At 38.6% G+C, this 17,265-nt stretch overlaps 1 protein-coding gene across 1 annotated transcript in view; it reads right to left on the bottom strand.

Annotated features, from left to right (window-relative positions):
* Positions 1–17,265, bottom strand: part of DOCK11 (dedicator of cytokinesis 11) — a 176,312-nt gene that overhangs the window by 8,587 nt on the left and 150,460 nt on the right. Inside the window, exons 45-47 of the mRNA XM_024750587.1 lie at positions 10,930–11,052; positions 7,610–7,723; positions 6,936–7,082 (exon numbers count right to left, since the gene is read on the bottom strand). Of these exons, the coding sequence (XP_024606355.1) occupies positions 6,936–7,082; positions 7,610–7,723; positions 10,930–11,052 (384 nt within the window). The remainder of the gene's footprint in view (positions 1–6,935; positions 7,083–7,609; positions 7,724–10,929; positions 11,053–17,265) is intronic.

Raw genomic sequence — 17,265 nt, 5'->3', positions numbered from 1 at the left:
GGGGGGGGCAGTCAAAGAGGCTGTAGGCCATTACTGTAGCACCTCTTCCCATTGTTGCAAGGCCCTCCCCCTCTGGCTGAAGTGACTTCCAGGGTATTTAAAGGACCGGTACCTTTTCTCCCCCTCCTCCCTTCATTTTCCTCTCTTTCCCCTCTTGGGAGCCAGACACTGGAGACTAGGGCGTTCAAAAGCAACTGCATATATGAAGGAAACTAGAAAGTCACTGCACATGCTCAGGGGAAGGCACAGGCTAAGGAAAGACCTGATAAGTCCCCAGGTTTACACCTCAGGCTTATCCCTGGCACAGAGACAGCTTACAACAATTAAAAACAAAACCAAAAACCAGCAAACTCTGGGACAGAGAGAGAATCTGATTTCCAGAGTGATCACGTTATTAAATTCAAATGTCCAGTTTTCAACAAAAAAAGAATCACAAGGCATACAAAGAAACAGGAAAGTATGGCCCATTCAAACGAGAAAAATAAACCAATAGAAACTGTCCCTGAAAAAGACCTGGCAGCAGATCTCCTAGAAAAAGACTTTAAAACAACCGTCTTCATGCTAAAAGAACTAAAGGAAGTTATGGAAAAAGTCAAGAAAATGATGTATGAACAAAATGTCAATATCAATAAAGAGGGAGAAAATCTAAAAAGAAACCAAAAATTTTTTTCAGAGCTGAAAAACGTAACTGAAATGAAAATTCACCAGAGGGATTCAAAGGCAAATTTCAGCAGGCAGAAGTAATAGTCAGTAAACTTGAAGATAGGACAATGGAAATTATCAATCAGAGTAACACAAAGGGAAAAAAAAACTGAAGAAGAGCGACAGAGCCTTAAGGAACCCGTGGAACATCATCCAGCAGACGAACATACCCATTGTGGGAGTCCTTGAAGGAGAAAAGACAGAGAAAAGGACAGAGAGAATATCTGAAGAAATAATGGGTGAAAACTTCCCAAATCTGATGAAAGACAGGAAGCTCAACAAACTCCAAGAAGGGTAACTCAAAGAGACCCACACTGAGACATATTAAAATCAGAATGTCAAAAGCCAAAGACAAAGAGAATTTTGAAAGAAGCAAGAGATGAACGACTTGTCACACACAAGGGATCCTCAATAAGATTATCAGATTTCTCATCAGAAACTTTGGAGGCCAGAAGGCAGTGGACTGATATATTCAAAGTGCCAAAGGAAAAAAAAAATCTATCAACCAAGAATCCTATATCTGGCAAAACTGTCCTTAAAAGTGAGGGAGAGGGACGACTTCCCTGGTTGCGCGGTGGTTAAGAATCCACCTGCCAATGCAGGGGACACGGCTTCGAGCCCTGGTCCGAGAAGATCCCACATGCTGTGGAGCAACTAAGCCTGTGCACCACAACTACTGAGCCTGCACTCCACGGCCCGCGTGCCACAACTACTGAAGCCTGTGTGCCCTACAGCCCACATGCCACAAATACTGAGCCCGTGTGCTGCAACTACTGAAGCCCGTGTGCCTAGAGCCCATGCTCCGCAACAAGAGAAGCCACTGCAAGGAAAAGCCCGCGCACCGCAACTAGAGAAAAGCCCGTGTACAGCAACGAAGACCCAACGCAGCCAAAAATAAATAAAATTTAAAGAGAGAGAGAGGATGTGATTTAAAAACTAAAACAAAAACCACTGCCAAAAAAATCAACTGAACACAAAAGAAGATAGTAATGCAGGAAATGAGAGACAAAGAAGCTATGAGACACATAGAAAACATAGCAGAATGACAGCAGTAAAGTCCCTCCTTAATAATTAGTAATTAATTTAAATATAAATGGGTTAACTTCTGTAAACAAAAGACAGACATTGGGAGAATGGAATAACAAAAACCAAACATGATCCAACGATACGCTGTCTATAAGAGACTCACTTTAGCTCCAAAGACACACAAAGGCTGAATGTGGAAGAATGGAAAAAGATATCCCATCCAAATAGTAATCAAAAGAGAGCAGGGGTAAAGATACTAATATTGGAAAAAACAGACTTTAAATTTTAAAAGGTTACAAGAGACAAAGGAGGACGTTATACATTGATAAAAGGTTCCATACAGCAAGAAGATAAAACAATTATAAACATCTACACACCTAATAACAGATCATCAAAATATATGACGCAAAAATCGATAGAACTGAAGGGAGAAATAATAAATAGTTCTACAATCATAGTTGGAGACTTTAATAGCTCACTCTTAATACTGGATAGAACACCCATGCAGGAGGTAAGTAAGGAAATAGATGACTTGAATAACACAATGATCTACCTAGACCTAACAGACATATATATAGAAAACTCTACCCAACAACAGAATACACATTCTTCTCAAGTGCACATGGGACACTTTCCAGGATAGACTATATGTTAAGCCACAAATAAGTCTCAATAGGTTTATAAAGACAGATATCATACAAAGTATCTTCTCTGAACACAATGGGATGAAGTTAGAACTCAGCAGCAGAAGGAAAATTGGAAACTTCACAAATTGGTGGAAATTAAACAACATATTCTTTGAAGAAATCAATGGATCAAAGAAGAAATCACAAGGGAAATTAGAAAATACTTAGGTATTAATGAAAAGGAAATCACAACATACCAAAACTTATGGGACACAGCAAAAGCAGTGCTACGGGGCGGGAGGGGGAATTTATAGCTCTAACATTTAACATTAAAAAACAGGAAAGCTCTCAAATCAACAACCTAATTTTACAACTCAAGGAGCTAGAAAGGGAAGAACAACTAAACTCAAAGCTAGCAGAAGGAAGGAAATAATAAAGACTAGAGCACAGATAAATGAAATAGAGAATAGAAAAATAACACAGAAAATCGATGAAACCAAAAGTTGGCTCTTTGAAAAGATCAACAAGATTGACAACCCTTTAACTAAATAGAACAGAAAAAAAGAGAGAACACTCAAATTACTAAAATCAGAAATGAAAATGAGGACATTACTACCAATCCTACAGAAATAAAAAGGATTATAAGAGAGTACTATGAGCGAGTATATGCCAACAAATTAGAAAACCTAGATGAAATGTGAAATGAACAAATTCCTAGAAACACAAAGCCTACCAAGACTAAACCATGAAGAAATAGGGAAATCTGAACAGATCTTTAGTAAGGAAACTCAATCAGTAATAAAAAATCTCCTGACAGAGAGAAGCTCTGGACTTGGTATCTTCACTGGTGAAGTCTCTCAAATATTTAAAGGAGGACTAACACCAAGTGTTCTCAAAATTTTCCGCAACAGTGAAGAGAAAGAAACACTCCCTAACTTATTCTATGAGGTCAGCAATACTCCGATTACCAAAGCCAGACAAAGACAGCACGAGAAGACTACAGACCGATATCCCTTATGAACACGGATGCAAAAGCTCTCAAAAGGATACTAGCAAACTGAATTTAGCAGCATGTTAAAAGGACTGTACACGATGACCAAGTGGGATTTATTCCTGGAATGCAAGGATGGTTCAACATATGAAAATTGATCAATGTAATATTGATGCACTGCATTAACAGAATGAAGGGGGAAAAAAAACCCACATGATCATCTCAATCGACGCAGAAAAAGCATTTGACAAAATTCAACACCCTTTCATAATAAAAACACTCAATAAAGTAGGAATAGAAGGAAATGTCTACAATCTGATCAAGGGCCACCGTGAAAAACCTAGAGCAAACATCACATTCAATGGTGAAAGGCTGAAAGCTTTTCCTCTAAGATGAGGAACAAGGCAAGGATGCCCATTTCACCACTTCTACCCAACATGGTGTTGGAAGCACCACTGAATTGTACACTTAAAAATGGTTAACATACAAATGGTATGTGTATTTTACCACAATAAAAAAGATAGTTATCACAGTTCTATATTATAGTCATTGACATGACTTTTAATGGATGGATACGGATAAACATGATTTATTAGATCAGTCCCTCATGAACAGACTCAGGTTGTTTTCCAACATTTTGCTATTATAAATAATGCTCCAATGAACATCCTTGTATTTAAAACTGTGTATATTTTCTTCTGATTTATTCCTTAGGAAACATTTTTAGACGAGAAGTTGCTTAGTTAAAAGATTTACATGGGGGCTTCCCTGGTGGCGCAGTGGTTGAGAGTCCGCCTGCCGATGCAGGGGACACGGGTTCGTGCCCCAGTCCGGGAAGATCCCACATGCCGCGGAGCGGCTGGGCCCGTGAGCCATGGCCGCTGGGCCTGTGCGTCCGGAGCCTGTGCTCCGCAACGGGAGAGGCCACAACAGTGAGAGGGCCGCGTACAGCAGAAAAAAAAAAAAAAAAAAAGATTTACATTGTTTGGGGAATTTTGATACATACTACCCAACTACCCTACAGAAAAGATGACAATTCGTACATCCACAAGCAGTATTTGACATTGTAAGAGTGGGTACTCTTGATCGCACTAAGCCCATTCTATGGAGGAAGGGGACCACAGGAAAGGAGGATGGTTCTATTTCAGAGATATAAAATTATAATAGTTACAAACCATTTCATAAAGAGTCTAAATTCCATGTTAAGAAGCTATGCTGCAGTGTCTCCATTAACTCCAGATGATTCCCAGGGCCCTCTTCTTTCAGGGTTCTCCCAACTAAATTTGACTTGTGCCTTGGGTGTTGGTGGCGCTGTCAATATCCTTGCAATCTATCATAGTCAGGCCTTTTTGTGTTTAGCTTAGGAAAAATGGAAACAAACCAAAAAAACAACAAAAACCTCCCAAGAAACAGTCCCTACATCCTTTTCTTTTCTCTCCACATATACAGGACCATAGACAAGGGAAAGTTTCTTAGCAACTTTTAAAACTTCTCCAAACCCATTCTACTTGTTATTACATAAAAATCTAAAAGCCTAAATCTAGAAATCCTTTCTTTTCTTTCCCATTCAAAAGCTAGATTTCTCCAGAGAAGCTCAGGTGAGGTTAAGTATCTGGCTAAGACAAGACATAGAAGGAAAATAAAAAAGAGGTCAAGACTGATTTTGACCTTATAAAATAAACTATGTATACGGTAAACATTCAAACAGTACATGAGGGTATATATGAAAAGTAAAAAAAAAAAGTCTTTCTTCCCACATAAGACTCTAGTCTCTCTCCTCAGGGATAACCGTGGCTAACAATTTTGTATGTATCATTCCAGAAATTTCCTAAGCATAAACAGGTGCGTATATGTGAATATCAATTTTCACAAATGTAATCATCCTATCCATAATGTTCTATGCCTCACCTTTTTTCCTCTCAATAATATATCTTGATAGATATATCAATACTCATCAGTTTTTTAATGCTTAGGATACTATGTCCATTATATGGGGGTAGTACCACTTCCTTAATCATGTAGATATTAGATTGTTTCCAGGTTTTTGTTATATAAACTCTGCAGCAATAAACACCTTTAAACATACATCTTTATGTGTGTATATCTATCTACAAGATAAAATGCGAAATGTGAAATTATTGGGTCCAAGGAAAGATACATTTAAAATACTCGAAAATACCGCCCAACTGTTTTTCACATTGTTTGTGCCCTTAAGCAAATTTTGTTCTTTGGCAAGTAAAAGAGTGTTTTTAATTTTCAATTTCACACATTAAGAAAAAAATAAGGATTTTAAAAGTAGCAACTGCTTATTGTATCTGTTGCCTGTGAAGGATGACTAAAATATTGTGCATAAAAATGTCAGGAGTCCAGCTGCCTGATGGTGGTTTGTCATTAGTGCTTGTTGGCCAGGTTTTCGGAGGCAGAAGAAAGTAGGAAACCGCATGTTATTCTGCAAGTCTGGCTTTCTATTAACTTTCCATTTATAGTATCAGTAGTATGGCAGCAAGCCTAAAACTTTCTGGCTATAAGGAGATGAAATTTTCTGTTGCCTTAATTCAATAAAACAACACAAAATAGTGAAACGGATCAGAAGTAGAGAGGTTCTGCCAAATATTCATGAATTTCGAACCTATCAGCACGTCTATTTTTAAACGTCGAAGGCATACGTGTAAGATAAAATCATCTCCATGAGATATAGGTAAGTTTACAAAGTGAAGAGATCATTTTCATAGTAGAAAATGAAGTGTCTTTACTAGCGCCACGGGCTTTTCACTCCGGCAATGCTGCCTGTTAGCTATTGAGTGCTTTGCATAGCACCATGCACATCATAGTCACGCAGTAAATATTTCTGGGGTCTACAGATCCTGCACTGTATAGGTCCTTCCTACCTGAAAAGTCAGCTCTCATCCTGTACATACCCACGGTAACTAAGGACAGTCAGGCATTCCTATTGTGGCTTCACGCGATTCTGTCTATAGGGAACTATGCATTTCTAGGAAAGAGCCTCTCTTGCTGGAACCTTTCTCATCCTTGCCTTGGCAGGGCTAGTGGGATGGATAATCTTTAGATCAAGGCCCAAGGCATCTCTCCTAAACCTACATCGCTGCGAATGTAACTAGTGAACTAAGGATATCTTAGAGTAAAATGTGTGTCCTAAGATGATTTTAATCATAAAGTATGAAATTGACAATCATGATGCCCAACAGCATTCACAATAATAGCTAACCTTTATTGAGCGTGCCAGCTTCTATTATTATTAGTGAATGCTTTTTTACATACCAGGAACTCTAAGCACTTTCCATATATTAACTCATTTAATCCGTACAACAACTCCATGAGGAAGGCACTATTATTAACTTCACTTTACTAATGAGAACAATGAGGCACAGAGAGGTTAAGTAACTTCCCCATGGTCACACAGCTAGCAAGTGGCAGAGAATGGAGATTTGAATCCTTCTTTCTGATTCCAAAGCCCCTGTCCTTTCTTTCACGATCTGGAAAGGCTCTATTTCCCATGCCTCTCCTCCACTAGCTAAAAAGGGAAAAAGTCAGAAGCAACGTACCACACCTGGAACCAATAAATATGTTACCTTGTCTGAATCCTGAATTATTTTGACATTCTCTGTACCAAATTTTTCACCATAAAGTTTAACAAGTCTCAGGGAAATCTCCGAGAGGCCGGTGAGCTTTGGCTCTTTATAGATGTACTCCTTCCCATCCTCTTCTTCAAAAAAAGACTATTATAAAGTTAAACATATGACAATTTATAAATAATATGAGCAAACAAAGCACTTAGAGAAAATCTACTAAATAATTAGCAATAATGTATTTGAAATAGATTTTACAGAATAGTACTAAAAGTCACATGCATATATTTTAACTGAAACAAATGAGAATTTTCAAACTCACAGTCATGTGAGCATATTATTGGCCTGAAGATTTCCACACTCGATTTTTTCATCGCCTGCATACTTACCTGATTTTTATTGCAAATCTTTCAGTGCTAGATATTAAGTATACATTTAAGAAACTTAACAAAAAATGAAACTGGAGGAAACATTCAAATTTTATATGTTGTTCTCTGACCTAGTGGATTTAGACATGGGAACCAAAGTGAACTTTACACTTACAAACGAGGCTTCCTGCTGTTGTGACAGGTGCTCTATCTAGACAGAATCCTAGAACCAATAACTGCTGCTACAGTAATCATTCAAAGGTGAATGTTTAAAAAGGAAAACAACTTTATGAACTAAAGTATACTTACTTGGCCATAAAAGGCAACTCTGAAGAAAGTGCCTAAAAGTCTTTTCTTTGTGTGCATAACCTCCAAAATTTTTGTGTAAGCTCCATGAAGAGTTCTATAAACTTGAGTAAGTTTCTGAAAAATGAGAATAAACGAAACAGCTTTGTCTTTTGGTTAGTTAGTAAATGTCTAAGATAAATGCACAGGAAAAAAAAAAGCAACACTAATTCCTTTGCAAAACGGTTTTGGTGGGGTCATTCACACTCCCCTCCCCCATGGTCATTATTAGACAAAACTCCTTAACAACTTTAGGTCATAGGGTAGAGCTTAAAATGGTCAAATAACACTGTATTTCTAAGTAGCATGTTTCATTTCATTCATATCTCAATGGTAGTGTATAATTTAAAAATACTGTGTTACTGACTACTTTTTTCTTATGTCTGAATTATTTTAACTGAAAGATAAGCAAAATGCTTTGCTTGAGCTCTTAGGTGGAGAGATGAGAATAAACAATCCATGCGAACAATTTTGGAGAAGAAAATAAAATGCAGACAGAAAAATAATAGTATAAGCCTGAGTGTGGACTCCTTTTATACAAGTTCACGGACATTTTCAAAGAATATATTCTTCTACACATCCAGAAAAAGGGAGCACGCTGTGCTAAGAACATTATCAAGAATGTGAAAAGACAACCTACAGAACAGGAGAAAATATTTGTAAACCACAGATAAGTTTTCATATCCGGAAAATATAAAGAACTCCCACAATTCAACAACAAAAAGACAAAAACCTAATTTAAAAGTGAGCAAAGGACTTGAATAGACATTTCTCCAAAGAATATATATAAACGGCCAACAAGGACATGAAAAGATGTTCAAAATCACTGGTCATTAGGAAATACAAATCAAAACCACGATGTGACCCCACTTCACAGCCACTAGGATGGCTGTAATAAGAAACCAAAAATAAGTGTTGATCAGGATGTGGAATGTGTACCCTGCTGGTGGGAGTGTAAAAGGGAAAACAGAAGTTACTCAATAACTTTTGGTTACTCAAAAGTTATAAACGGAGTTACCCTATGACCCAGCAATTCCCCTCTTAGGTATATATCCAAGATAAATGAAAACACACCCAGGGCTTCCCTGGTGGCGTAGTGGTTAAGGATCCACCTGCCAATGCAGAGGACACAGGTTCGTGCCCTGGTCCGGGAAGATCCCACACGCCGCGGAGCAACTAAGCCCCTGCGTCACAACTACTGAGCCTGTGCTCGAGAGCCCGCGAGCCACAACTACTGAAGCCCGCAGGCATGGAGCCCACGTTCCACAACAAGAGAAGCCACCGCAGTGAGTAGCCCGCGCACCGCAACAAAGAGTAGCCCCCGCTCGCCGCAACTAGAGAAAGCCCGCGTGCAGCAACAAAGACCCAACGCAGCCAAAAAATAAATAAATTAAATAAATAAATTTAGATATAAAAAAAGAAAACATACCCATACAGAAACTTATACATAACTGTTTACAACAGCACTATTCATAATAGCCAAAATGTGGAAACAACCCAAATGGATAAACAAATTGTGGTATATCCATACCATGAAATATCATTCAGCCATAAAAAGGAATGAAGTTCTGAAACATGCTACAACCTGGATGAATCTCTAAATATTATGCTAAGTGAAAGAAGCCAGAAACAAAAGGTCACATGTTGTATTAATTTTTTTTTATGATGCATCCAGAATAGGCAAATCCATAGACAGAAGGCAGGTTAGTGGTTTCCAGAGGGTGGGGCACAGGGTGGAGAGTGATTACTAAAGGATATGGAGTCTTTTTCTGCGGTGATAAAAATGTTTTGAAACTAGAGAGGTGGTGAGAGCGTAACGTTAAGAACGCACTAAATGCCACTGAATCGCACACTAGAATATGGTCAATTGTATGTTAGTGAATTTCACTTCAGTAAAAAAAGGGGAGCACAGAAGCAGACATTCTTTGTCTAACATTCTTCCTATATTATTTTCTGCAGTTGAGCTCAATTTGAGGGAAGTTTTCCTTACCTTTATGGCTGCCACCTCTGACACTTTTCAGCCCATCCCATAAAGATACGCTGAAAAATTACTTCATCTCATGCAGAACACTAAGGGATCTATACAGACCCTTGTACCCCTACAAGGGAATAGGAGTAGTTCCCCTATAGAACATGTTGCTTCCTTTAACGTGTAGGGAAGATCTATCTTTCTTTTTTCCCTATTAGTCAACTGAGTAGCAAAATGTTCCCTGGGTTTCTAATAACCTGATCTTCAACCTAAGAGTAAGAGAGTGGGTATTTTGAAACGTTTACAAAGGTTCTTAGGATGTAATGCTTTGAAAGAAAGCTCAATGCCAATTCTTGTCTTGTCTCATAGGCTATTCTTTGTCATCTGTACGACTTAGATTTAATTATTTAACTCTTGCTTTTTCATATAATCACTTGAACTCCGCTATGATTTTTCAGGCATGCCCCCATACACACCAAAAGCACGGCAAAGAGAGAAAGACCCAGAACCTAGGAAGAAAAGGTGAGTTTGATCGGAGCCAGTTTGGAACAGAGATTAGAACACTACACAGATGATATTAAATGTATGTTTTCACTCCTGGAAACTTCTTCAACAATGAAAGACTACTTGCTATATTTAAGGATAAACTGCTTTGCTTTAAAAAAAAAATGGCTTGAATCCTAAATCATCCCTTCCCAGCACAGTAAGGGTATAAAATTATGATGTGGACTTAGAGACTTGAATATAAAAAATTTCTGGGCTTCCCTGGTGGCGCAGTGGTTGAGAGTCCTAAAAAAAAAAAAAAAATTCTTGTTCTGTGCTGGTGGCAACAGCTGCTCATTATACTACTATTCTTTATTAACTACCCTTTATCAACAGCTTTATCTGGCAGACTAAATTGGAAAAACTCCTCACAATAGGGTTATTACTATTACTATTATCTCCCCTACTGTCATCTGCCAGCACCTTTAGTCTCACCGTCAAATTGCAAAGAATAGAATCATGCCTATCACTCTTCCTGGGCTACATGGAAATCCAACAGCTTTTTTTAGTGAAGGTTTAGTGAAGACGACATTGATTGTTTTCTGCCACGAGTGGAGGAGGAGAGATTGCTAGATAAAAATGTTTTGCGAACCACTGGTATAATGTAAATTTCAATTTATATCAAGTGTCTGGTCCTTAATTTCATTTGGAAAATTTATGTGAATATGAGGTAGGATTGTAATTTTAGGGCCTCCTAGCATTTTTTAAGGATAGTAACTTAAGACCAAAATAAAACATACAGGCCAATGATGCAAATGTTTAAATTACCTACCTCGAATTCTCGACGTTTCTCATAAATTGGAATGATCAACTTGGAAATTTCAGAAATTACTTCATAACGTTCTGCTTTCCATAAGCCATCCACACATTGTTCTAGCAGCTCCAGCAAAACTTCCTGCATTGAGAGAAAAATGCAGTCAGGAATCTGAGATAGTTTTAGAGCTCTGGGCAAATATATTTTGGACCATTTCAGGTTAGTAGAGAACAGAATGTACTAAACTTAATGAAATGCACAGAAGGAGTATAGTTGTGTGACTATATTTTTCTAAATCACATACTTGAAGTATTTGAAATTGAAACCATTCTTAAAAGTATGAAATTAATATTGACAATAGTAAACTACTATTTACTTTATCACATAATGAAGATGTTAACTGTACTTACAAATGGTAACGCATTGTGCGGTATGCGGGCCTCTCACCGCTGCGGCCCCTCCCGCCGCGGAGCACAGGCTCCGGACGCGCAGGCTCAGCGGCCATGGCTCACGGGCCCAGCCGCTCTGCGGCATGTGGGATCCTCCCAGTCCGGGGCACGAACCCGCGTCCCCTGCATCGGCAGGCGGACTCTCAACCACTGCGCCACCAGGGAAGCCCGAGAAGAAGTATTTTTAAAAGGGGATACATTGTTCCAAACTGAGGATGTTTAAATGTCTCACAGTCTATAAATGTCCACTAAGTCTATAAATGTCCATTATTTTTCCTATATATTGAAATTATATTTAAACACAATTAGTAGAGTCTTAAGATAATTTGGCAATTTTCAAGCTGTTGCATCAGTGACAAAGGTGTTTATTAAAATGATGTGATTTTGGTCAACAGTGCTTCCTTCCTCACTGTTGGTTCTAAAATGAGTGGGAATGACAGTATAATACCACCTCAAGATAGAGATCTCTGACCTTGCTATAATAACAGCCGCTATGAAACAACCATCATGTCATGTTCTCAACAATAAAAAGATGAAGCCAATTACTCATGCTATCCGTAAGTCTCAACAGTTTGTTTCTATCTTAAAGAGATGAACTTCAGACCTATAAAACTGACTGCTAAAACGGCTCTTCCTGTATGTCCTCTAGACAATTTTGAATTCCTCTTCTTCCTAAACTAGCTCTTTCAACTTGTGTTTCCTACCTAGCCAGGGGTCACACCCTATAAACTCTTAGCTAGAAAACTAAGGGCAGTTTTGACTTTACCCTTTGTTATGGGTTGAACTGTGCCCCTCAAAAAGATAAGTTGAAGCCCTAACTCCCAGTACCCCAGAATGTGACCTTATTTGGAAATAGGGTCATTGCAGATATGATTAGTGGAGGTGAAGTCATACTGGAGTAGGGTGAGCCCTTACTCCAATATGACAGAGATATGCAGGGAGAACACCATGTGACTACAGAGGCAGAGACTGGAGTAACGGAGCCACGAGCCAGGGAACGCCAAAGATCGACAGCTACCGCCAGAAGCTAGGAAGAGGCAAGGAAGGCTTCTACCCAGAGTCTCAGAGGGAACATGGCCCTGCTGACACCTTGATTTCAGACTTCTGGCCTCTAGAACTGTGAGACAGTAAAAGTCTGTTGTTTTAAACCATCCAGTTTCTGTACCTTGTTATGGCAACCCTAGGAAACTAATACACTCTCTTTCTTTACTTATCCTCTAATCAGTCCATCACCAAGTTCTGCCAGTTTTACTTCCTAAGTATTTCTCAAATCTGACCCTTCTTCTCCATTTCTGCTCTCATTGCTAAGGTTCAAGACCTCATTATTGTTTTCTAACTGATCTTCCAGCCTTGGCACTTTCAAATCTGTCCTCCACAAATCTGCCATAGGGTTCTGATTAAAATGCAAACCAGACCACATCCTTCTTCCCTTCTTAAAATCTCATGACAGCTCCCATCATTCGCAGAACTAAGGACAAGCTCTTTCATTTGGCACACAAGCCTTGCAGTGATCTGGCTGATACTTTTATAATATCATCATGCATCATGCTCAGCCTGGTACTTGATGCTTAAACAACGATGAGCTACTGGTAGTTCCTCTGAAGCACCATGGTGTTGCCTTAACTTTGTGCCTTTGTCCATTCTGTACCCTCTTGTCCTTTTATCCCTTTCACTTAGTTAACCCTTTAAGAAAGCTTAGGTATCACCTCTGCCAGGATTCTTCTCCTGATTAACGAAGAGTAACAAGACACAAGACACCTTTTTCTCTTACTCTGATAATTCATTGAGTGGACATTTAGCACTATACTTGTCTGTTATCTATGTATCTGACTTTCCAAATAGGCTGTGACTCTTCAAGAGTAGGGACAACGTATTATATTGGTTTCTTCAGTCACTGGTATGGCGGCAGTACATAGTAGATGTTCATTAAATGCTGCTACTTGAAAAAATAATCTATATATTAACATTTAATAGCCAAATTAAAATTTCTATCAACAGTGGGAAGGAGGAACTTTGGGGGAGTTAAAATCTATTACAAACTAGTAACGTTTGCCCCAGGGATGTAAAGTTGGTTTACAATTAGGAATAAATCCAGTGTAAACAGAATGAACCATGTAAACGGAACAAAAGAGAAAAATGTGATCTCAAGCAATAGATGCAGAAAAAGCATTTGAAAAAACTCAACACCCCTTCATGATGTTAGAAAAGAATCCCCAGGAAACAGGGAATAGAAGAGACCTTTCTCAATCTGATAAAGAGCATCTACTAAAACCCAAAAACCTATAGGCTGAACACTCTTCTCCTAAATTTGGGAACAAGTCAAGAATGTCAGCTCTTACCACTTCTATTCAACATTATGCTGAAGGTCCTAGCCAGTGTAATAAGGCGAGACAGAGACAGAGACAGAGACAGAGAGAGAGAGAGAGAGAGAGAGAGAGAGAGAGAGCGAGAGCAGAGAGATTTGCAAATGTAAAACTGTCTTTCTGTGCAGATGACATGATTGTGTATGTAGAAAACCCTAAGGAATATACAAACTACTAAAACTAATAAGCAGATTTAGCAAGGTTACAGATTATAAGATCAACACACAAAATCACTGTATTTCTATATACTAGCAACAACAAATTGAAAACTAAGATTAAAAAATCAAGCAATACTATTTCCAGTAGCATCAGAACATCCGTTATCTAACAATATATACCCAGGAAAAGACTTCGACCCTGAAAAGTTGCAAAATATTGCTGGGAGAAAGTAAAGACAACCTAAATAAGACCTGACTGAAAGACTCAGTATTGTTAAGCTCTCCATTCTCCATATAGTGATATATAAATGTCACAAAATCTCTACAAAGCTTCCAGCAGGCTATTTTGAGGAAATAGAAAAAATGATTCGAAATTCTGCATGGAAATTCAAAGGATACAGAAGAGCCAAAATGACTTTGAAAAAGAATACAGTTGGAGGGCTAACACTACCCGATTCCAAGACTTATAAAGTTATAGTAATCAAGACAGTGTGATATTGGTATCAAGATGGACAAATAGATCAGTGGGACAAAACAGAGTCTAGAAATAGACCACAGACATATAAAGAACTGAAATTTGACTAAGGCGCCAAAGCAATTCAGTGGGGGTAAAAGTTATTTTTCCCCAAATGGTGTGGACCGTGTAAAATAACTGTTTAGAAAAAAATGAACCTTGGGACTTCCCTGGTGGCTCAGTGGTTAAGAACCCGCCAGCCAATGCAGGGGACACGGGTTTGATCCCTGGTCCAGGAAGATCCCACATGCCACGGGGCAACGAAGCCCGTGTGCCACCACTACCGAGGCTGCGCTCTAGAGCCCACGTGCCACAACTACTGAGCCCGTGTGCCACAACTACTGAAGCCCACGTGCCTAGAGCCCATGCTCCGCAACAAGAGAAGCCACCGCAGTGAGAAGCCTGCACACTCCAACGAAGAGTAGGCCCCGCTCGCTGCAACCTAGAGAAAGCCCGCGCGCAGCAACAAAGACCCAACACAGCCAAAAATAAATTAATTAATTTAAGAAAAAAAGAAAAAAAATGAACCTTGACCTCTATCTCATTCCATGCTCAAAAATGAATTCTAGATAGACTATCAGCCTAAACATAAAACTCAGAAACAAAGTTTATAGAAGAAAATATAAGGCAGTATCTTCAGTCTTGAGGTAAGCAAAGATTTCTCAGACCAAACACACAACACAAAAACAAACGATCAAAAAAACGGTAAATTGAACTTCATCAAAACCAAAACTTTCTGCTCAATAAAAGACTCAATTAAGAAAATAAATAAAGACTGGTAAATAAATCTGCAGCAAATATATTTGACAATGGACTTATATCCAGAATATAGAAAGAACTCCCCTAAGTCAACAAGAAAAATAATGCAATTTCTAAAAATGGGCAAAAGACTTGAACAAACATTCCACAAAAGAAGATATGTGAAAGACAAAGGAGCACATAAAAAGTGCTCAACACCATTAGTCATTAGGGAAATACAAGTGAAAAACACAGCGAGGTACCAATTCATGTCTAACAGAATGGTAAAAATATAAAAAAAGATTAGCAACATCAAATGCTGGTGAGGAAGTGAAGCAGCTGAAACTCTCATTCATTGCTGGTAGGAATATAAAATGGTCCAACCACTTTGAAAAACTGGCGATTTTTTATGAAGTTAAATATATAACTTCCCCAGGATCCAGCAGTTTCACTCCTAGGTATTTACCTAAGAAAAATGAAAGCATATGTCCACAAAAGGTCATAGACAAGAATGCTTACAGCAGCCTTATATTCATAACAATCCCAAACTGGAAACAATCTAAAATCCATCAGCAGGAGAATGGATTTAAAAATCTTACATTGATATAATGGAATATTTAGCAATGAAAAAGAACTTCTGATATACTCAGCAATATGGGTGTATCTCAAAAACATTACGTTAAGCAGAAGCAGGCAGATACAGAAGGGTACATACTGAATGATTCCATTTTATGACACAAAAATATCGCAAAACTAATCTATAATGATAGAAATCAGAGAGTGGGGGTGGGGAGACTAACTGGAAATGGGCACAATGGAACTTTCTGGGGGAATGGACACGTTCTCTTTCTTGTTTCTGGTGGTAATTTATATGGGTGTGTACAACTGTGGAAATTCAACAAGCTGTCCACTTAAGATGTGTGAATTTTACTGTATGCTAATGATATCTTTAAAAATGATTGCAAATCAGAAGTCAGAAATGCAGTTTTCAAAACCAATTAAATTATTATTGGTTTAACTAACCTATTTAAATAAGGCACTAAATGAACAACAATTTGTATTTTTCATTTCAATAAAACTTGTAAATCGGTGGCAGTTATTTTCCATCGGCTAGAGCACGAGGAAGAAGCCCTATTACATAAACTGAAACATAAAATGGCACTACGGAGAACATGATTCTATCTGTATACCTCAAATGAAAAGCATGTATAAATTATTACTGTAGAACACAAGAGTTCCAACAAATGTGTTTACATAAAAAACTGATTACAGATCTTGACTACTAAGAAATATGACCGCTCTCCTTGAGAGTATAAAAAAGGGTCAGGCGCAAGGCCATTTTTATGACTAAGTTGAAGCTGCTGTTTGGAAAAAAGGATGTAACTTCAGTTGTGTTAAAACATTTATCTCCCACAAACTCCCGTGACTCTTTCTGCTGCTAGCCCGCACAAACTGGGGGTCTTAGATGAAAATCACTGAAGTCTAACTAAAAACCCAAAAAGTGAATTAACTTACCCAAGGCTTCACAGTCAAGCAATGAACTGGGATTAAAATTCAAGTATCTCGATTCTCTGTTATGATTAATTAATTCCGCAAGGATGTTCTAAGTATCTACTCTTCTAGGTTCTGGAGGTAAAAGGAAACCTTACTATCAAGTTGGTCAGTGATAAAGTCTGACATTTATGTAGCACCTAATGACTTATAAAGAGCCTTCACATTTGTTGTGAGGTGACCAGGAATAGTATTATCACCTTTATTTTATTGATGAGGAGAGAGACCCACATAGAAGTAGTAGGTAAAGCTTCTAGGCATATATCATTTTAGCTAAACGAACTAGAGCTACGTCGAGATTGCTTATATTTTTTAAAACACAGGACTTCCCTGGTGGCGCAGTGGTTAAGAATCCGCCTGCCAATGCAGGGGACACGGGTTCGAGCCCTGGTCCGGGAAGATCCCACATAACGCCGAGCAACTAAGCCCGTGCGCCACAACTACTGAGCCTGCGCTCTAGAGCCTGCGAGCCACGACTACTGAAGCTCGCACGCCTAGAGCCCGTGCTCTGCAACAAGAGAAGCCGCTGCAATGAGAAGCCTGCACGCTCCAAGGAAGAGTAGCCCCCACTTGCCGCAACT

This window comes from Neophocaena asiaeorientalis, unplaced genomic scaffold (assembly GCF_003031525.2).
Source record: "Neophocaena asiaeorientalis asiaeorientalis breed wild unplaced genomic scaffold, Neophocaena_asiaeorientalis_V1.1 scaffold503, whole genome shotgun sequence".
In the NCBI taxonomy this organism is placed as follows: domain Eukaryota; kingdom Metazoa; phylum Chordata; class Mammalia; order Artiodactyla; family Phocoenidae; genus Neophocaena; species Neophocaena asiaeorientalis.
Note: the sequence above shows the minus strand (reverse complement) of the source record. Positions and strands in the feature narration are given on the sequence as shown.